Source organism: Syngnathus scovelli, chromosome 4 (genome assembly GCF_024217435.2).
Source record: "Syngnathus scovelli strain Florida chromosome 4, RoL_Ssco_1.2, whole genome shotgun sequence".
Classification (NCBI taxonomy): domain Eukaryota; kingdom Metazoa; phylum Chordata; class Actinopteri; order Syngnathiformes; family Syngnathidae; genus Syngnathus; species Syngnathus scovelli.
In genome coordinates, this window is record NC_090850.1 from 12,836,400 (window position 1) to 12,852,803 (window position 16,404).

The window sequence follows — 16,404 nt, forward strand, 5'->3', positions numbered from 1 at the left end:
AAGTTACTGATGCCTATGATTTTACATTCACTGTAATCACCCATTAACACGTCATTCTCAAAACACACTTGTCTTTCTAACTCATACACGTCTCCATCCCATCCTGTCCCTTCATCTAACAAATTTCCCATCTGCACTGTGTAAAGAACTGCGTAAAACTGCACTTTATCATCTCCTCGCCTTTCTAAATAATCCGTCCATTTTGCTGCTTATAATTGCCAATGTTGCCTTGTGAAATCAGTCACTATTTTGATGGGTTATGTTTGTCCACGGAAGAAGCCCTATCACTTCTTTTGGTTTCAAGTGGCAAAACCGCAGGACCACCACAACAAAAATCCTGTAACACCTAAAAGTCTCTATCAACCAAAGCCAAACAGGCAAGTCCCTCAGTCCCCGACACATGGCAGTGACGTACTGGCTAAGGATATGTCATCACGTGGCACTCGGTTAATATACTTAGTGTTTTTCATTTGAGTGTGTTAATATTTATGACCTAGAAAGGCCGACTGGTAGGCCAGCATATGTTTACTGAAAGACTGTGCTGTATTCTGACTTAAGTAGAATTCCAGTTGCGTCGTCGCTATAGGAACGAAAGTCTGTCGTGAACTAAGCCCCCCTGTACGTTGTACGTACCTGTATGAGAGAGTCCCAACTTACTGGTGTTTTAATACAATTCTACCTACAGAAAATAATTGAAATAGAAAAAAAAAGCGAGTAATTAATGGCACCAAAACAATAAGGTTGAATCACTTCTCTTTAGTACACAGGATGAAAAAGATTAATTCCCATTAATTGTAACTGAAACGTAGAGTTATAGAGTCACAAAAATCTGCGCGCATCTGACGAGGCCAAAGAGTTAATGCTTCGATGATCTCAGGACTGAGCTTGTATGATCATGCTCAAGTTGTATGTGTAATTTGAGAGGTGCTTTTTTTCCCTCCAAAAGTTTGTACGGCCATGGTCAAACCTCAAGTAATTGAATCATTTGATGTTGACACGTATTGAGTCTTGTAGACTCATTTAATGCTGATTTCCAAGTAGCTTTTTTTAGTTTGCACTATATACATTACCAGTGGTTCTTAAATAAGGCTCCGCGAGCTGGAATCTGCAAAATAATGATGTAAATTATTCCGAATCATTGTAAGAATTTTGCCAAGCCCAAAATAGTAGCAAAGAACTCTTTGTTTTTGTTTTAACGAATCTCCTCATCTCACTGCAAATTGTATCCATGGCAACAAGTTGCCACCAGATGATGCGCAAAAAAATCTGAAAAAGGTTCTTTTTTCAGAAAATAATGGAATATAGGTTCCAAAAACGAAAATCCGCAAATGTCGATCCATGATCTTACTATGGCATTATGTAGTACACATAGTAGATATGTTTACGTAATTGGTGTAAGTATTATGAAGGGGTGATCGGAAAACACACATCCTCCATGGACACAAATAGCTTGAAAATTGGAATCTTGTTTTGCATGTTTTAATCAATAACCAGACTGCCACAAATTTTTGCTGCCGATAGAAAATAACTCCTAACATGGATGCTTTCATAGTCTTATCATCTAGATGTTGTGTGTGTGGTTGAACGCATGCGTGTTTGTGTGCGAAAGTAAGAGTACTTTTCATGCAAATTCATCATAACAATTTTACTTGATTTTTACTATGATAAAGGTCATCATTCTGGATCTCGTTTTTTTTTTAAAGATGAATAGTTACGAGTTTATTTAGCAGCAATACGCACAGTCACTGGCTACAATACATCATGAGATCCAATACAAGAGTTGCATCCAAAATGCATGCTTTTATATGATAATGCAGCTTTGTATTGGCTCTTACTAGCCTGTGCAAGTGTACCTAAAAAGTGTCTTGTATACAAAATAACTGGAAATAAAACATTGGTAGTGTTTTGTCAGTGTTTTCTTTCAAGTTTCTTTTAAGTTCTCATATGAATAAACATGTATGGAATGCTCTTGTTTTCTTTTTCTTTCATTTTTAGGTATGTTTGGTGAAAGTGTCTTCATCTGAGTGTGTTATGTTTGTTTCACTTTACTGGCCTTGTGTGTAGCTCATTAGTAGCATGTTGTTTATTATGTATGTTAGCGTGCATGCTACTGTATTTTTTCTCCCACTGTTTCACCCCCCCTCCCCAGGTTCTTAACCACACACGCACTCTACAACCTTTCCGCTTTTCAGCGGTGTAAAGACAAGCAATTTCATTCCAGGCACAAAAAAAAAAAAGTGTTGTAGTCCCCTGTGAAAAAGCCTTTTGTGTGTTTGACAGCTTAAGGTTCATGTAAAAGTAAGCACTTTGGCCTCACTAACAAAATAATTGTGCACTAGACGAACGACTACAGTGGTAGAATGTATGTTTTGCTTTTCTTTTTTAGATCAATGTACTAGTATGCTCTTTGTCCTCACCAATAAGGATTCAGGGGAACGTCTATAATAACGTCAGCTTACTGTCCTATACCAACATCAATTTCTGAATATATTATTTTGGATGTTTTTGTTATTAACGTGTTCCTCTCCATAGTTGCCCATTAGCTTAAATTAGGAAAATGTTTTCTAACATTAAGCAACATTGTTTTTTTTTTTTTTATTACACTAACATTAACCATTTTAGACTGTCCTAAACTCATTGCACAAGTACAATAACATACCGTACTTGCCTTTTTTATGTGTTGTTTTTAACCCAGCAGCTTTAAGGATGCAGTGTATTAGCACATGGATTTAAGATGGATATAATTGTATATGTGAAATCATTGCTCACATACCTTTCCATAATCTCAACAATCTGCTTGAAACAAGTTGGCCTGGTGTGTCGGTGTCATACGTGTGATTTTGTGTGTGTACATTTCGTGCAGTGGAGGAGAGAGCAGGAGTTTGACCTGCAGCTGCTGGAAAGGGCCGTCCAGGGCGAGGAGGCTCAAGCTGTGCGAAGCGTTCAGGGGGAGGAGAGGCCCCCTGAACATAAAGAGAGACCCCGATCGCATTCCGACGATTGGCTGAGCTTCAGCTCTGCGACAGAGACTCCTCAGACCCTCGACGGCCTGGAAACGTCAGATTACGATGCAGATTTACTCAAAGAGGTACAGGTAGTGACATGCTCTTGGTATGTGCAACACATTCTTGCTGTAACAATTGATTAAGCAGCAACTAATCGATTATTAAACTACGCATTCTACAACTACTTAAGATAACCTATTGAGAAACTTAAATTTAAATTGTCCAAATCATTTGAATTTTACCTCTAAATATTAGAAAATGTCTTTGTTGCAACCCTTATTTTAGTTTGTAGGCCTGTCTTTTGTAAAATTTGTGCTTTGCTACCTTGTAGCATCTAAAAGGCAATTCTTAACATCTTTAAGGGGCTGTCAATTACTCACACGTTTGCTATGCATTCATAGCGCTAGTAGTGCAGGACTCAAATGTGACAGAAATTTTATATTTTCATGGAATTCAGACCCTGTGTAACCCTAATACTGGTGTATATGATTATCTGAGTGTTTTTTCTTTGCACAGCTGTCAAAACCTCAGAAAGTGTCGATTCCAGAGCGATACGTGGATTTAGAGCCAGAGGAGCCTCTGAGTCCACAAGAGATGGAGGACCGGCATCGGAAGGTGGAACGGATCAAGAGCATCCTCGCAAAGTCCAGGTCAGTTCTAGAAAGCAATGAAATGCAAATAAAAAGTGAAACTGTTTCAGACTTGTCTTTTTCAACGTATAGCAAGCGCGCTCCTTGTGGTACGTGAATTAATCACTGAATATGTTCAAACTGCCCACTGTTACAAGGGCTTACTTCAGACTCATCGTCAGTTGCAGTTCCAATAATTCCACAGGCCTTGAGCGCCTTCATGCGGTTTAGTGTGAAAATAACATGTGAAATGATATGATGTGTTAATAATTTCACACATAAATCACTCCTGAGTATAAGTCGCACCCCCGGCCAATCTATGAAAAAAAATTAGACTTATAGTCCGGAAAATACAGTAATTGTAAACGGCTGTTAAATGGCAACAAACGTTATGGTCCACTTTTTGCACGTTTTGCATTTTTTGGCAGTAGTTTGTTTTGTCTGTGATTGGATAGTTCAGCATTGTAACTGCATCATTTTAATTTCCTGTGTGTATGTTACAGTGTTCAAAAGCTGGCACCAGCGTTATGTGCAGACAAGTCTGAAGTGAGCCTCCTGGGGCTGGACTCGGTTTTACAGGAGCAGGAGCGGATCATCACCATGTCCTACATGCTGGCCTCAGAGGCCTCCCTCAAGAGCAAACGGGTCACAGGTGAGTCCAGTCTCGAGTAAAACACCTGAAAGCAATACTTGGGAAAAGTTCAAGTACCTTAGGATACAAGTGGAAGTCACCTTATAGAATATTGCTTGAGTGAAAGTATTTACTTATCTGACATTTTCAATATTTAAGTATCAAAAGTAATTTTCAGATAGAGAGTTTTTAGAATTGTTGTTATGTTTTCATGAATTAAATTTTTTTAGCAGTTAAAGTTCACCGTGTTGGCGAATTAAAGCCAACACTGAATATCACGTTAACCATATGCAAGGTCATGATAACTTAAAGAACGTTGACATTTTTGACTTCACTGGATTGATCAGAGAATTGCATCAGAGTAAAAGTGTAACTTGTACTTCAAAAATGTAGTGGTGTAAAAATTAAAGGTGCCAGAAATACAAATAACAAAACAGACTTGACAATTCTACTTTATGAAGTGTAGATCTCTTATTTTACTGGAATCCAATATTGGATGTTAAATTGCTGTTTTAGTAAAAGGGAAAAATTAGCCTTTTTTTCTTCTTAGTTTTTTTTCTTTTTAAATTGGCCTGATGGTTTGAAGATGACGAGGGCGGAGAAAAAGAGGGCGTAAGGTGTCGAGTCAAGCAGGGCTCTTCATTCCTTAATAACTTCACATTATTCCGTGTCAGGAGCTCACATGGTGCCTAATTGCAGTCCGTGTGGAATGTTTGAAACGGGGGAGGACTCGCTGGATGAGGCCATTTTGTGTGCTGATCAATGACCCAGTCAAACGCTGCATAGCATTAACACTTCTTTGAAGGCACGGCACCTCTCTGAAGCCGCATGAAAGACACCGCGCTCACATTTCATCTTTCTCGTGCTCTACAGCAGCCAGGCAGCAGGAGTTGCGCTGCGCACATACATTCGCACTCGTGCACACCACACACACGTGCACACGTGCACCTGTCACCCGCAGCAGCACTCAAGCCGTCGAGCTGTATGGAGGCTTCACCAGCACGCCGAGGCAAAGTCAACAATTATAACATTATTTCCTGCGCGCCGCAATGTCAGGGAATATAACTGGTGGCATGCTGTCAAAGGAGAGGGGAAAGAAACTCCTCATGCTTTTCACAGCCTTCAATTCAAATAAGTCATTCCTTCTTTTTCATACTATTATGATTGACTGCCTTCCTCAAACAGGACTATACTGTATGCGACATTGTCATTAAGATGTAAATATAGTCATATTTTAAAAAACGAATGAGCCGTGATCGGCTGTGACCTGAGACCTGACATTTTAGCAGGGATGTTTTTTATCCCCTTGTACTTTGAATTATTCAGCCCCCGTTGTAAATGTAGTTGCAAAATGTACACACTTTAAACAGATGGTCACTTTCAATAGTGACTGCTTCTATTCTATCTTAGTTGTGCTGCACTATTTAAAATCTTCTTGTGTTGTGCGGGCGATTGTATCTTTGTGTTTTAGAAAAGTGGATGACACACCTTTTTTTACCACTATTGCGAATGCTTACGTGCAGTTGGATAGGGGCCCATAATCATTCTCTCCTTGTCTCTTTTCCTTCTGCTGTATGTCTTTTGTCTTTAGTTCCGTCACAGGGTAACAGCCCCGTCCCACCTCCTCTGCCACCTCCTCCACCTCTTCCTCCTCCCCCTCCTCCTCTTCCTCCTGTATCTGTGGCTCCTTCAGCCTCCTCTCCTCTAAGCAACGGCATTCACTACACATTTGTGTAATACAAGGAGAAAAGTAAGGCCCAACTGCACGTTTTCTTGCATGCATGTAGTATGTGGACGTCTGCATGTGCTAGCTGAGTGGGGAAAACAATACTTCTCCAGCATTGAGTGTTATCTTTTCCAAAATTGAGAATTTTTCTTAAGTGATCTTTTTTATGGCTTTCTAGAGCCCAATCAATTAATCGACCTTTATGAACACACACAACAATGTATTAATAAAAACTGCATTTCTGTTTAATTTTTTTTCTGTTAGTAGGATTTTATATTTATATCTTACAATACCGTTTATAAACTATTGTAAAAATTGCTTTGCTTTATGAGTATGTCATGCAAATAAGCCACCTGATTTAAGTGCCTAAGTTCTCCCTTGCTCCTCAAGCGTTTGGACAATTGAAGGACCCTTCTTAAAAAAAAACACCTTTTTATATATATATATATATATATATATATATATATATATAAAAACATGTGCTGCTCTTTGCGGTTAAATAGCCCAAAAAATTCTCTTCCGTATTCATTTCTTTTATGTGTTGTCTTTTTCAGCGCAAGCAATTTCTGGACACTGAGGTCTTCTATGACAATGGCAACAAACGGCAGGATCCTATTAGACAACAAGCTTAGAACTGATCCTGGATATATTTGTATCCATCACTAGATGAATGTAGAACATTTAATCTTCTCATACAGCACCAACAACCTCTGAATGGATTTTTGGTTTCCAAAAGAAATCTGCAGCACTGAACTCTTAAAAACATATATTTTTTCTATATATGCGATTGCACTTTGAGGACTGAAATATTTTTGAGTTGGCCATGAATTAATATTTGTTGATGTCAAAACCAAGAGGGACTAAATCTGTCATGACTGTAGATTTTTACTGCAAAGCAAGTCGATTTTGTGGGGGGGGGGAGGGGGGGGATGATTTACAAGTAATATCCTGTACAAAATAACAGATAGTCTTCTTGTAGCTTTTATTTTTGCCTATTTCCGGTTGGAATAACATTACACACAGTATATTTTGTGTGACTGTGAAGCTCGCACAAAAGCCGTTCATTCAAATGTGTCTATTAAAGCCATTGACACAAACTTTGGTCAGGACTGTATGTGCACGGTAAAGAATTTCTCTGGTAAAAAAAAAAAAAAGAATAAATTACAGGCAGCAGGGACGCCAGTATTTATTTTACAAAGCACCTACTGTAATTTATTTTAACAGCATAGTACTGTATTTTGGATTGTAGTACATGACAGCAGGACAAGTGTGTTATGTTTTTTTTACGGTACTTGCCGGTTTAAATATTAAATCTGCTATTTAATAATAACGCATCAGACTTCAACGGTCCTTTTCTGTAACATGTTCAAAGTGTCCACAATATGGATACATCCTTAATGCACTTGCACTCTTTAGCCAAAGCCACTCTGCATCTTAGTTTCTTGTATTTTACTTCAACTGTGGGCCATCTTGTGCTTCTAAGGCACAAACGCATGTCATTTAAGATTCTGGATAAAAATATCCAAATAGTAATTTAAGATTCTGGATAAAAATATCCAAATACTCCACTTAATTTATTCTAAAACTTAAATGAAATGACACCTTGCTGTAGGTCTTTTTTTTTTTACGAGATGTGATTAAAGAAATGAAATCTGCAAATGAATCACGACTCTATAGAAGTGACACATTTTCAGCTTTTATGTTTCACTGCAGCATCCTTCATTGCCTCACTTGTCACATGACTATCAAAAGTGACCTACGAACAGCACTTCTACATTAATTTGTAATCAAACGCTGCAGTAAGAAAAGTATCTCAGAGTACTTGTGGTCCGACAGCTTCCAAGACGTACGGTGACAATACAGGTTTTGTCACTGGAATACACACGCGTCGCTTTTGTAGCTTCTGGATGTCATCAGGTTAATTTATGGGGGGGGAGGGGCGTATGCAATGTACATATTCGCATCATGAACTACTACCGTATTATAACTGCACATCATAATTAACGTTATTAGTCCGTTTAAACAAAGAAAGAGTGTACCACACAAATACAATGGCCCGTTAAGCAGGGTTGGATGAGTCGTATAGCCTGAGCAGACATTTAGTTCAATTTGGTGTCAGAGCCTGATGGTTGTTTTCACATGGCAACAATTCTGTAAGAGTGTTGAAAAGTGATCAAAGAAGGAGTGAATTTTCGACCTGCAAACCTCATTACAGTGGAAAGTACTGTAACTTATGAATTGTCAGAAATATAGAAAAAGAGTGAACAGCATCAATAAGCATGAAAAGAATTAGGAAAAAAACTGCACAGTTTTTGATATTGTGATTTAGAGGCTTGTCCCATTGCACAGTTATTACTTTCTATTAAATCAGCTTATTTCTTTACATTCTCATTTATTGTGTTTTAATATGTTTCATACCATACAATACGGTGCTATTTGCCTTTATTAAAAATATGGAACAAAAAATGTCTTATTTGGGGAGCTGGAACAGATTGATGGCCTTCCCGTTTATTTAAATTGGAACCGATGAGCGTTCCCTTGTTACGAGCGTACTCATGGAACAAACTTAAGTTTGTAAGCCAAGGCACCACTGCAGCCTCCTTTCATGCGCACACCCACACAGTTCTCCGCCCCTCCCACTTTTATCTTTAATTGGCCACTAATGACATAGTGTGGTCTGCAGCGTGGTGCGCTTTGAAACTACCTGAGAGGGAGGATGCACCTCCCTCAGCTCCACAGTGGGTGCAGCCACATCCTCTCTCCCTCCTCCTTCCCCGCCTGCAAGATAGAGGCCCCACAGCGCCCACTGGCCCTGGTGGCAAGAAGACCCCGCACAGACTCCATTTTGCTTATTCGGCAATCTAAAAAAAGGAGGATGTTTTTCCCCCTCCTTGTGCAGAAATGCATTCAAGGCCTCCCACGAGCTTTGTGGCATCTCCATGTATTGACGTTTGGCCGCTGGTTCATGTACATTTGTTATTCCGTGCTCTGGACTTCAAAGGGAATGAAAGAGGGGCCTATTATGCTAATTGGGTCATGTTCTGTTAAACACAATCAAGGCCTCCCACCGTAATGCCTGACTAAATACTTTTTGGCTTCGGAAATGCTCTCACATGAAACTAAGACACATGATGCTCGCTTTCCTTACAAGCTCTTTCTTTTATGCTGGAGCCAGGTTTTTGTAGAAATGGAAATGAAGGTGATAAATAAAGTATAGCAGAAGTGACTCATGCGAGTGTTTATAGAGCACTTGACATTCAGTTGAAAGCTTTTTATTCTTTCCTACGGAGGCCAGGCAGAGGATTTTGCGACCTTGCTCTCGCGTGGAAATTGTTCACTGCATTTGTATTAAGGCAGCGCTTTTCCCCACAGAGAAACTGAAGTGTTTCGTTGCCAGTGATTCCTCGGAATAAATACAATTGTTACTCACTGTCAACGTTTGGGGATTAAGAAACACAGCTGGCGCTTCCTTTGCACGCGGCGGGGATCCTCATTGTAGTCCAATTGTACAAACACAAAACCAAGGAGGCCGATGCAATAGGTGCTTTGATTTTGAAACAGTATATTATGCTGTTTTATCATTTCCAAGCTTCACACACTGTACATTTTTTAATATGTAAGAAACGGAATAGTGATTTGCTGAATAATTGAAGAGCTTGGAATCTGTGAATATTCTCACAGCCTGCTATAAAAAAAGAATGGAGGAGAGCAGGATTGTAGTCATGCTCAATGCCGACTTTTTGTGAAAAATAAAACAATATCATTTTTAAAACATCTTATTACAAAGCAGAGCGTCGAAGCCTACTATCTATCACCCTTGGGGAAGAATACAACGATATTGAATATGAAATCATGCGCTACCCTCAGACATACTGCACATCAATAAGTGTGTATTGAAAAGGTGCCGCGTTACATTAAACAATGAATTAATCTCTTGCTCCTTAAACGGCAGGCTTTTACAATACCTACAGTGAGCGGGGCTTTTTTTTCCTTCCCACATAAAAGCAATTGCTTTGTAAATGAGGCAAATGCCCCAGAGCCCCCTCTTTAATCAGCTGCGCACACACACAAATGCACGCACGCAGGCTGAGCCAAGTGAAATTTACTTCATTTAGCGACTCCCTTGAAAAGACAATAAATGCAGCTGGAGATCTACAACACATCAGTCTTTGTTACATCAAGAAAAATACTCATGCAAAATCCCATTAAGCACTTACATACACCTTAAGAGCTGCAGAACAACTCTGCTTGTTCTCGACTATAATAAGCGGACAAAATGTACAGTAGAAACTCGCATATTGGCTGGTAATAACATTATGTAATTACGTTGTCAATAAATAGTCGTGCATCATGATGATTCTACAGGTATTGTGCTGCTCCTTCTGGTCCACACACCAATGACATGCTAAACTAAGATTCGATGAGGAAGCAGAAGACCCATGCAGGTAAGCTGAAGCATTCATTTTTTCACAGAGTTTTGATGCTAGTTTCACAAGCCTGTCTGCTCAACGTCCCATTATGTGTTAGTATTAAGCTTGCAGACTTTCTGTAATGTGGTTTGGTACAAGGTGACATTTTCTTTGTTTTATGAAAAATGTCATTTATCAAAAGATGAATAAGAGACAAAAATCCAACTTTTAGTTCATGGTATTTACTCACAGGTGTGGAAAACAACTCAAGGCAGAGCACCTTTTTTTAAGGTATGTATTGGAACTGATATTATTAAATTAAGGTGATGAAGGCAGCAGCACAATATATTCTAAAGTCTACGAAACCATTTTGTACAGAATTTAAAGTTCATCTGACCTAATTTGGAGAAGCTTCATCGTGCAACAAGACAATGACCCAAAACAGTCACGAGTGCCACAGACGTTGATATTTGCTTGTGTAAGGACGTCCCCCCAAACCATATACAGTAATTAAAATTGGCATGTTGCACTTTTTTTTTTTTTTTAATTTCAACACGACTAATCAGTGCGTGTCTGTTCACTTGAAAGGAAATATTAGATTCTGACTAAACTTTGATGAACTTCAGAGTTACAAGTGAGGGATTTGGGTCAACAAATAAGAACAGAGCGTCCCACTTTGCAAGGCGGATGATTAGCATGTGTGCAGATGCCGTCTCGGTTAATTGCATAACTTTGCATTTGCTAGTGACAAAGTCGTCGGGGTTTTCCCCTCACCGATGGCGATGGGCCCTTGCATGACTTCTGTGAGCCCTGCTGGTGGGTCAACGTGTCCACGAGCGCGTGATGGTGCCTGAAGAAGCTCTCGGTAAACAAACGTTTACACTTTTCACCCCATAAAAAATATCAAAGCGCTGTGAACTGCAGAACAACGAAGCCACAGCCTGCATTTATATTCAGAAACTACAAATCTCAAATGACGACGCATCCCTTCATTTTCACATCACTTATCCCGCTCGGTGGCTTAGTGGTAAATGTGGAGCAGAGCAGCAAAAATTTCCTTTCCCTCCCGCCTCTTTAATTCTCCTTGTCAGCCACGCACTACTACAGCAGGCAAATGAGTGCACCGCTGATTGAATACAGCAATATACATTAAAAATGTCTGTAAAAAGCAATCCTGAGGGGAGCAACGGCTGAATAGCTGGCATAATAAAAAATAAAAAAAAATCTGTGTTCAACTAGAAGAGACACTGCTGCTCCTTGGTTTTATTTACGAAGAAAGCTACCATAGACATTAGAAGCTCCAAAGTCAAACCAATCCGTGACCCTGGTTTACTTTCACATTGTTTCCATTTCAAAACACTTGTTTCGATGATGCGATAATTGTTGTTTAAACTACCACCACTGTAATATGAACTTTATAGCCAATGTTTAAATGACATTATAACATCATCAATTGGCATACAAGTAATTAATACTCAATTAAATTTCATAGTACACTTAATAGATCAACTGAACTGCAGGTGTAACAAAGTGCAATGCGGAATACATCTCCAATTAAATGATAAAACACAATAAATAAAATAATAAAATGTTAGTTGTTGCTCTTAAAATCTGTGAGTAAAACAATTGTTCAATATTCTTTTTCAATCATATTTAATTCCATAAAAAATAATTTAAAATAGAGCATATTTTCCAATAACAACTGCAAAACAAGATTTCCAGTTTTGGTTTTCGATATTGATGAGAACGCAAATTTGTACTCTGAAAAAAAGTCTCATCGTGCCTTAGTGTGTGACCTACATGCCGTACCGTTTTCGACCGCATGGATTTGATAACTTATGATGATGAATTTTAACTTGTTAGTTTTGTTTGTTTAACGTTTTTCTTTCTTTCCCAGAAGCTTTTGATTGAAATCCACAATCTGACTTGTTCCTCACCATCTCCATGATGAGTCCATTGATGTTTGTGTTTCAAGTACTATATACATATATAGCACCACCAATTCACAACTGGAGTTATCTCGAGGCACTTTATGGAGCAGGTTAAGAACCGCACTTCTCAAAAACCGCCTTAACCCCACATGAGCAAGCACTTGGCTGAGGAAAATTTCTCTCTGAGGAGGAAACCTCAAGCAGAACCATGTGGGGCAACTGTTAGAGATAGAAAGAGAAAAAAAAAAACGGAGCAATAGGCTCAACAGCAGTTGTATCAAAAACTATAATGGTCATGACAGCAACACCTCATACTGACTTATTTCATAGTTTAGGTTGACTTCATTGTAAAGAATCTTAACAACTGTGTATGAAGCGGCTTTATTCCTTGAAAAAGCAAAACCTGTCGGCTGGAATGAAAGTAGGGGCCTGCTGCTCATCCTCACTCTCATTGAGCATGCAGAACAGGAGACGAACACATGTTAATTTATTGTAACAAAAATGTTGATTTCCATGCACTCTCCTCTTCAAATATTTATGGGCTAGACTTGCATTTCGAGATGCATCAAAGGATTATAAAGATATGCAAATGTGTCTACATTACTGCCCCCACCCGACATGCCGGACTCTCTTTCCCGTTTCACATGCACCATGTGTGAAGCTATCAATATCACGACGTTATATAGTCAAATCATTTCTCTGCTTTGCTTAAAATTTGGTTGGATTCTAAATTAAACAGCTGTATTGACTGCAAATTTCAAATCAACAAAAGAATACCTGCTGGATGTCAATTTAAAGGCCCTCGTTAATAACTTTTCATTTTGTTCTTGCATATACATTATTATCTGGATCCCATACTGTCCATCAGTCCGTCTATCCATCTAGTATCTGTCTGTCTGCCTGCCTGTCTGTCTGTCTGTCTGTCTGTCTGTCTGTCTGTCTGTTTGTTCATTTTGTTGATAAATTGCAATTTTAAAAACAGGTTTTAATGTCCATCATTTCATTCAAAAACAGGCATATTTTCAAATGGACAGTGCAGAGAATGCACAAACATGAACTAACTGTAATCCAATGACTGGTTTGGTCTTTAATATGTCCGAAAATAGGCGAAAGCAAATGTACTGTTCTGGATTAATAAAAAAAATCTGCTGTACAATAATGCAAATCTTGACATTTTTTGCTAACGTACTTTAAGAACTACTGACATAGCCGTTAAGAGAATATAATATACAGTTCCGTTTGAGCTGTATGTACAACATTACTATATCCCATAACTATGTGAAGCACTCTGTTCTCCCTGTGAAAAGTGTTATTTAAATTGTACCCATTCACCAAGGCTGAAGGGCGTCTAAATACATTACCGACAATGACCAAAAGGTGGCGTATGAGGCACGTCTAACTTGCATCGGCAAGGCTGCCAATCAAGTCATAACTAAGTAAATTGTATGGGAATAATTACAGCATAAATTCCATTTTATCCATGCATGCCGGTTATATTGCTGCTAAAATTACCAAACTTGTTCGTTTCTAATTACATGATTTTATAAGGAGAGTCTTCAGGTTTGCAACTGCTAAAAAAAAAGTTAATTTCATGACTTGTTCCCATTTTTTTTTTTTTTTTCTTTCCACAATAATATTTTAACGTTTTGAGGTTCTTTGGTTTGGACGTGGGGAGATTATGGCCATGCACGTGTGAGGCGTTTACAGTTTTTGGGACATCCGATTTTGGTGCGTTAAGGGGAAAATTAGGCAAGCGCGGAATTGTGATCTGATGTGGTGTCCTTGAGTTGTAGCCTATATTCATCTCTCTCCCTTTTTCTCTTCACATCTCCTCTCTCTTTCAGTTGTGTGTGACTACAGACAAGAATCAAGATTTAGTCCTCCTAATGGTTCATCAGTTTGTAAGTAATTATTTGATATTCCTTTATTTTGAGTTGTCACTTTGCTTGTGGGTCCGGACATTTGTACGCGCCCCCAAATAGTTTCTGATCATTTATAAGAATTGAACGCATTTTGTGCTTTCACAATCTGGAAAAATGAGAGGTAATTGTGATATTCTAAAAACAAATGTAACTCTTAATTATACTTTTAGTCAATGTCTGCAAATCTGAAAATTATAAATAATTTATTTGAATGGGTAGGACGACGACAATTGGTGATGTAATTAAACCTTAAAAGTTTAAATAGTTACTTGAAGGTTTTGCAATTTAATGATACAAATAAACGCACTGTAATGATAATAATAAAAATCCTAATGAATTATCCGGAATTACTCATATTTTGTCGTGAAATATTCCCTCGTTTGGAACATTTTGTGGCGTGAATACTTCCATTCACTGTTATTTCAAAGACATGCTCTTAATAATATTTCCAGTTGCGATTATGGAATGTAACAGAATAATAAATGGATCAAATATGTTCCGTTATTAAGTGACGTTTTGTTACCAAATATAGAAATACACGTCGGTTAAAGGGTATGTCTTAAAATATGTTAAAATTGTTGAGCCGCATTTAGAAGCTTCAGGCAGCTTCACTTTACCTTTATCGTGCCCAAATTGCCAAGAAAGAGCGTCTTCTGATGACTTTGACCAAGTTGTGCTGCAAGAAAATGATAGAACAAAAAATGCATCACTTCTGTTCTCTGCAAGCTTCATTTTAGTCATCTTTCATAAAGTGACGCGCTCGCTCTCATTTGGGAGGAGGATGATGATGATGGGGGAGAGAAGGAGGAGAAGGTGGGGGTCGGGGGTTGAGGAGGAGGACGAAGTCCGCTCTCCCTCCCTCTCTCCAGATCAATGCCCTGGCCACTCACTTTGTGATGTCTCGCGTGGGGGGAATGCTTTGAATACCTGCGACATGGTAGCGAGCATTGATTGTCGAGATTGACAGCACCAACGAGTGGGAGAGAGACAGACGGACAGAGAGTTGGAGAGAGAGCGAGAGAGAGAAAGAGAGACTTGAGAAAGAGAGATAGATATAGAGAGAGAGACTTGAGAGAGAGAGAGCGAGAGCAAGAGAGCGAGAGAGTTCGAAAAAGAGGGAGGGAGATAAAGAAGAGCGCAACAAAAGCTATACTTGTACTTTTGGACAGCTCAACTTCTGCGAGCGCATGCGGGACCCCCGATTCTGATGCAGGCGCTGCGTTGACACAAAGAAGAAGACTTTTTAACTTGAACCGTTCATTCACTTGTTTTGTTGTTACGACACGGAGAGGACACACGCGCCGCGTTCTCCTCGACTTACGTCGTCAAGGTAAACAACGCCTTTTACTTGCTTACCTCCGCATGTTGTCCACTTGTTTGTTCATCCAGTCCGGTTTAAAATTAAGAGGAGGCGTGGTCTGAAAAGAAACTACTTAAATAAACTCTATGTTGTTGCAAACAGTTAAAAAGATGAATAATAATAAGGAAAAAAACTGCTACAGCCACAACAAGCTTGGTGCGCATGAGACAAGTGATGACTCAGAAGCGTTTGCGTTCACTCCAACCGTAAAGTCCCCGGAAAACTTGAATCTAAAGTCACTTAATTCACTTTTAACTATATTTGGTCTCCGAGTCGCTGAGCGACATTACACGCGGACACCAGCTCGAAACTCATAACTTGTTCGCGGCGCGCAACGTCAATGACAGCGACATTTCCCACCTGACCCAGGACGCGTGTCGCACGTGTTTAAGTTGCTTTTTGGCACTTCACGTGTACAGCGCAACTTTACCCACAGCGCTTAAATCGAGAATAAATACGCGCCTGAATTACCACACACGCCGTTCGATTCTATCTCATCGTGTCTTATGTACACACACGCCGTTCGATTCTATCTCATCGTGTCTTATGTACACAACTGTCTTTAACCCGAGACTCTTTTTTTTTTTTTAAGCCATCCTATTTTCTTCTTCTTAAATGACGGACATCGTCCGCGTTTAGCCTGGGAATGAACGCGCTCTCCCTTCAGTTTCCCAGAGGTCGGGGGAATTGACCTGTTAAGAATGCACAAGTCATAAATTAAATTGAACAATCGCAGTGCTTGCCCATTTACAGAAGACGCAGTTATTCTACATGCAACGCTTCTCCATTTA

The 16,404-nt window shown here is 39.2% G+C and overlaps 2 protein-coding genes and 1 long non-coding RNA gene across 19 annotated transcripts in view; 2 read left to right on the forward strand and 1 right to left on the reverse strand.

The window, feature by feature from the left end:
• plekha7b (pleckstrin homology domain containing, family A member 7b) overlaps nucleotides 1-6,765 on the forward strand; it is a 52,073-nt gene extending 45,308 nt beyond the window's left edge. For 10 of the 13 annotated variants that reach the window (XM_049718993.2, XM_049718989.2, XM_049719001.2 and 7 more), the window contains 5 exons: nucleotides 2,864-3,094; nucleotides 3,522-3,655; nucleotides 4,138-4,286; nucleotides 5,857-6,015; nucleotides 6,546-6,765. In XM_049718993.2, coding sequence (XP_049574950.1) covers nucleotides 2,864-3,094; nucleotides 3,522-3,655; nucleotides 4,138-4,286; nucleotides 5,857-6,002 — 660 coding nt within the window. In that variant the 3' untranslated portion in view covers nucleotides 6,003-6,015; nucleotides 6,546-6,765. The remainder of the gene's footprint in view (nucleotides 1-2,863; nucleotides 3,095-3,521; nucleotides 3,656-4,137; nucleotides 4,287-5,856; nucleotides 6,016-6,545) is intronic. The other 3 variants (XM_049719000.2, XM_049718988.2, XM_049718994.2) reach the window with 2 other exon arrangements.
• On the reverse strand, nucleotides 1,690-15,984 carry LOC125967706 (uncharacterized). Its single transcript, XR_007480870.2, has 3 exons — nucleotides 15,610-15,984; nucleotides 3,532-3,662; nucleotides 1,690-3,049 (listed from the first exon to the last, which is right to left on the reverse strand). It is a non-coding gene; the product is annotated as an uncharacterized lncRNA (long non-coding RNA).
• sox6 (SRY-box transcription factor 6) overlaps nucleotides 14,168-16,404 on the forward strand; it is a 124,843-nt gene continuing 122,606 nt past the window's right edge. For 2 of the 5 annotated variants that reach the window (XM_049719003.2, XM_049719007.2), the window contains exon 1: nucleotides 15,071-15,583. The gene's annotated coding sequence lies outside the window, so the exon portion shown is untranslated. Of the gene's footprint in view, nucleotides 14,233-15,070; nucleotides 15,584-16,404 lie in introns of those variants that run through there. The other 3 variants (XM_049719004.2, XM_049719008.2, XM_049719005.2) reach the window with 3 other exon arrangements.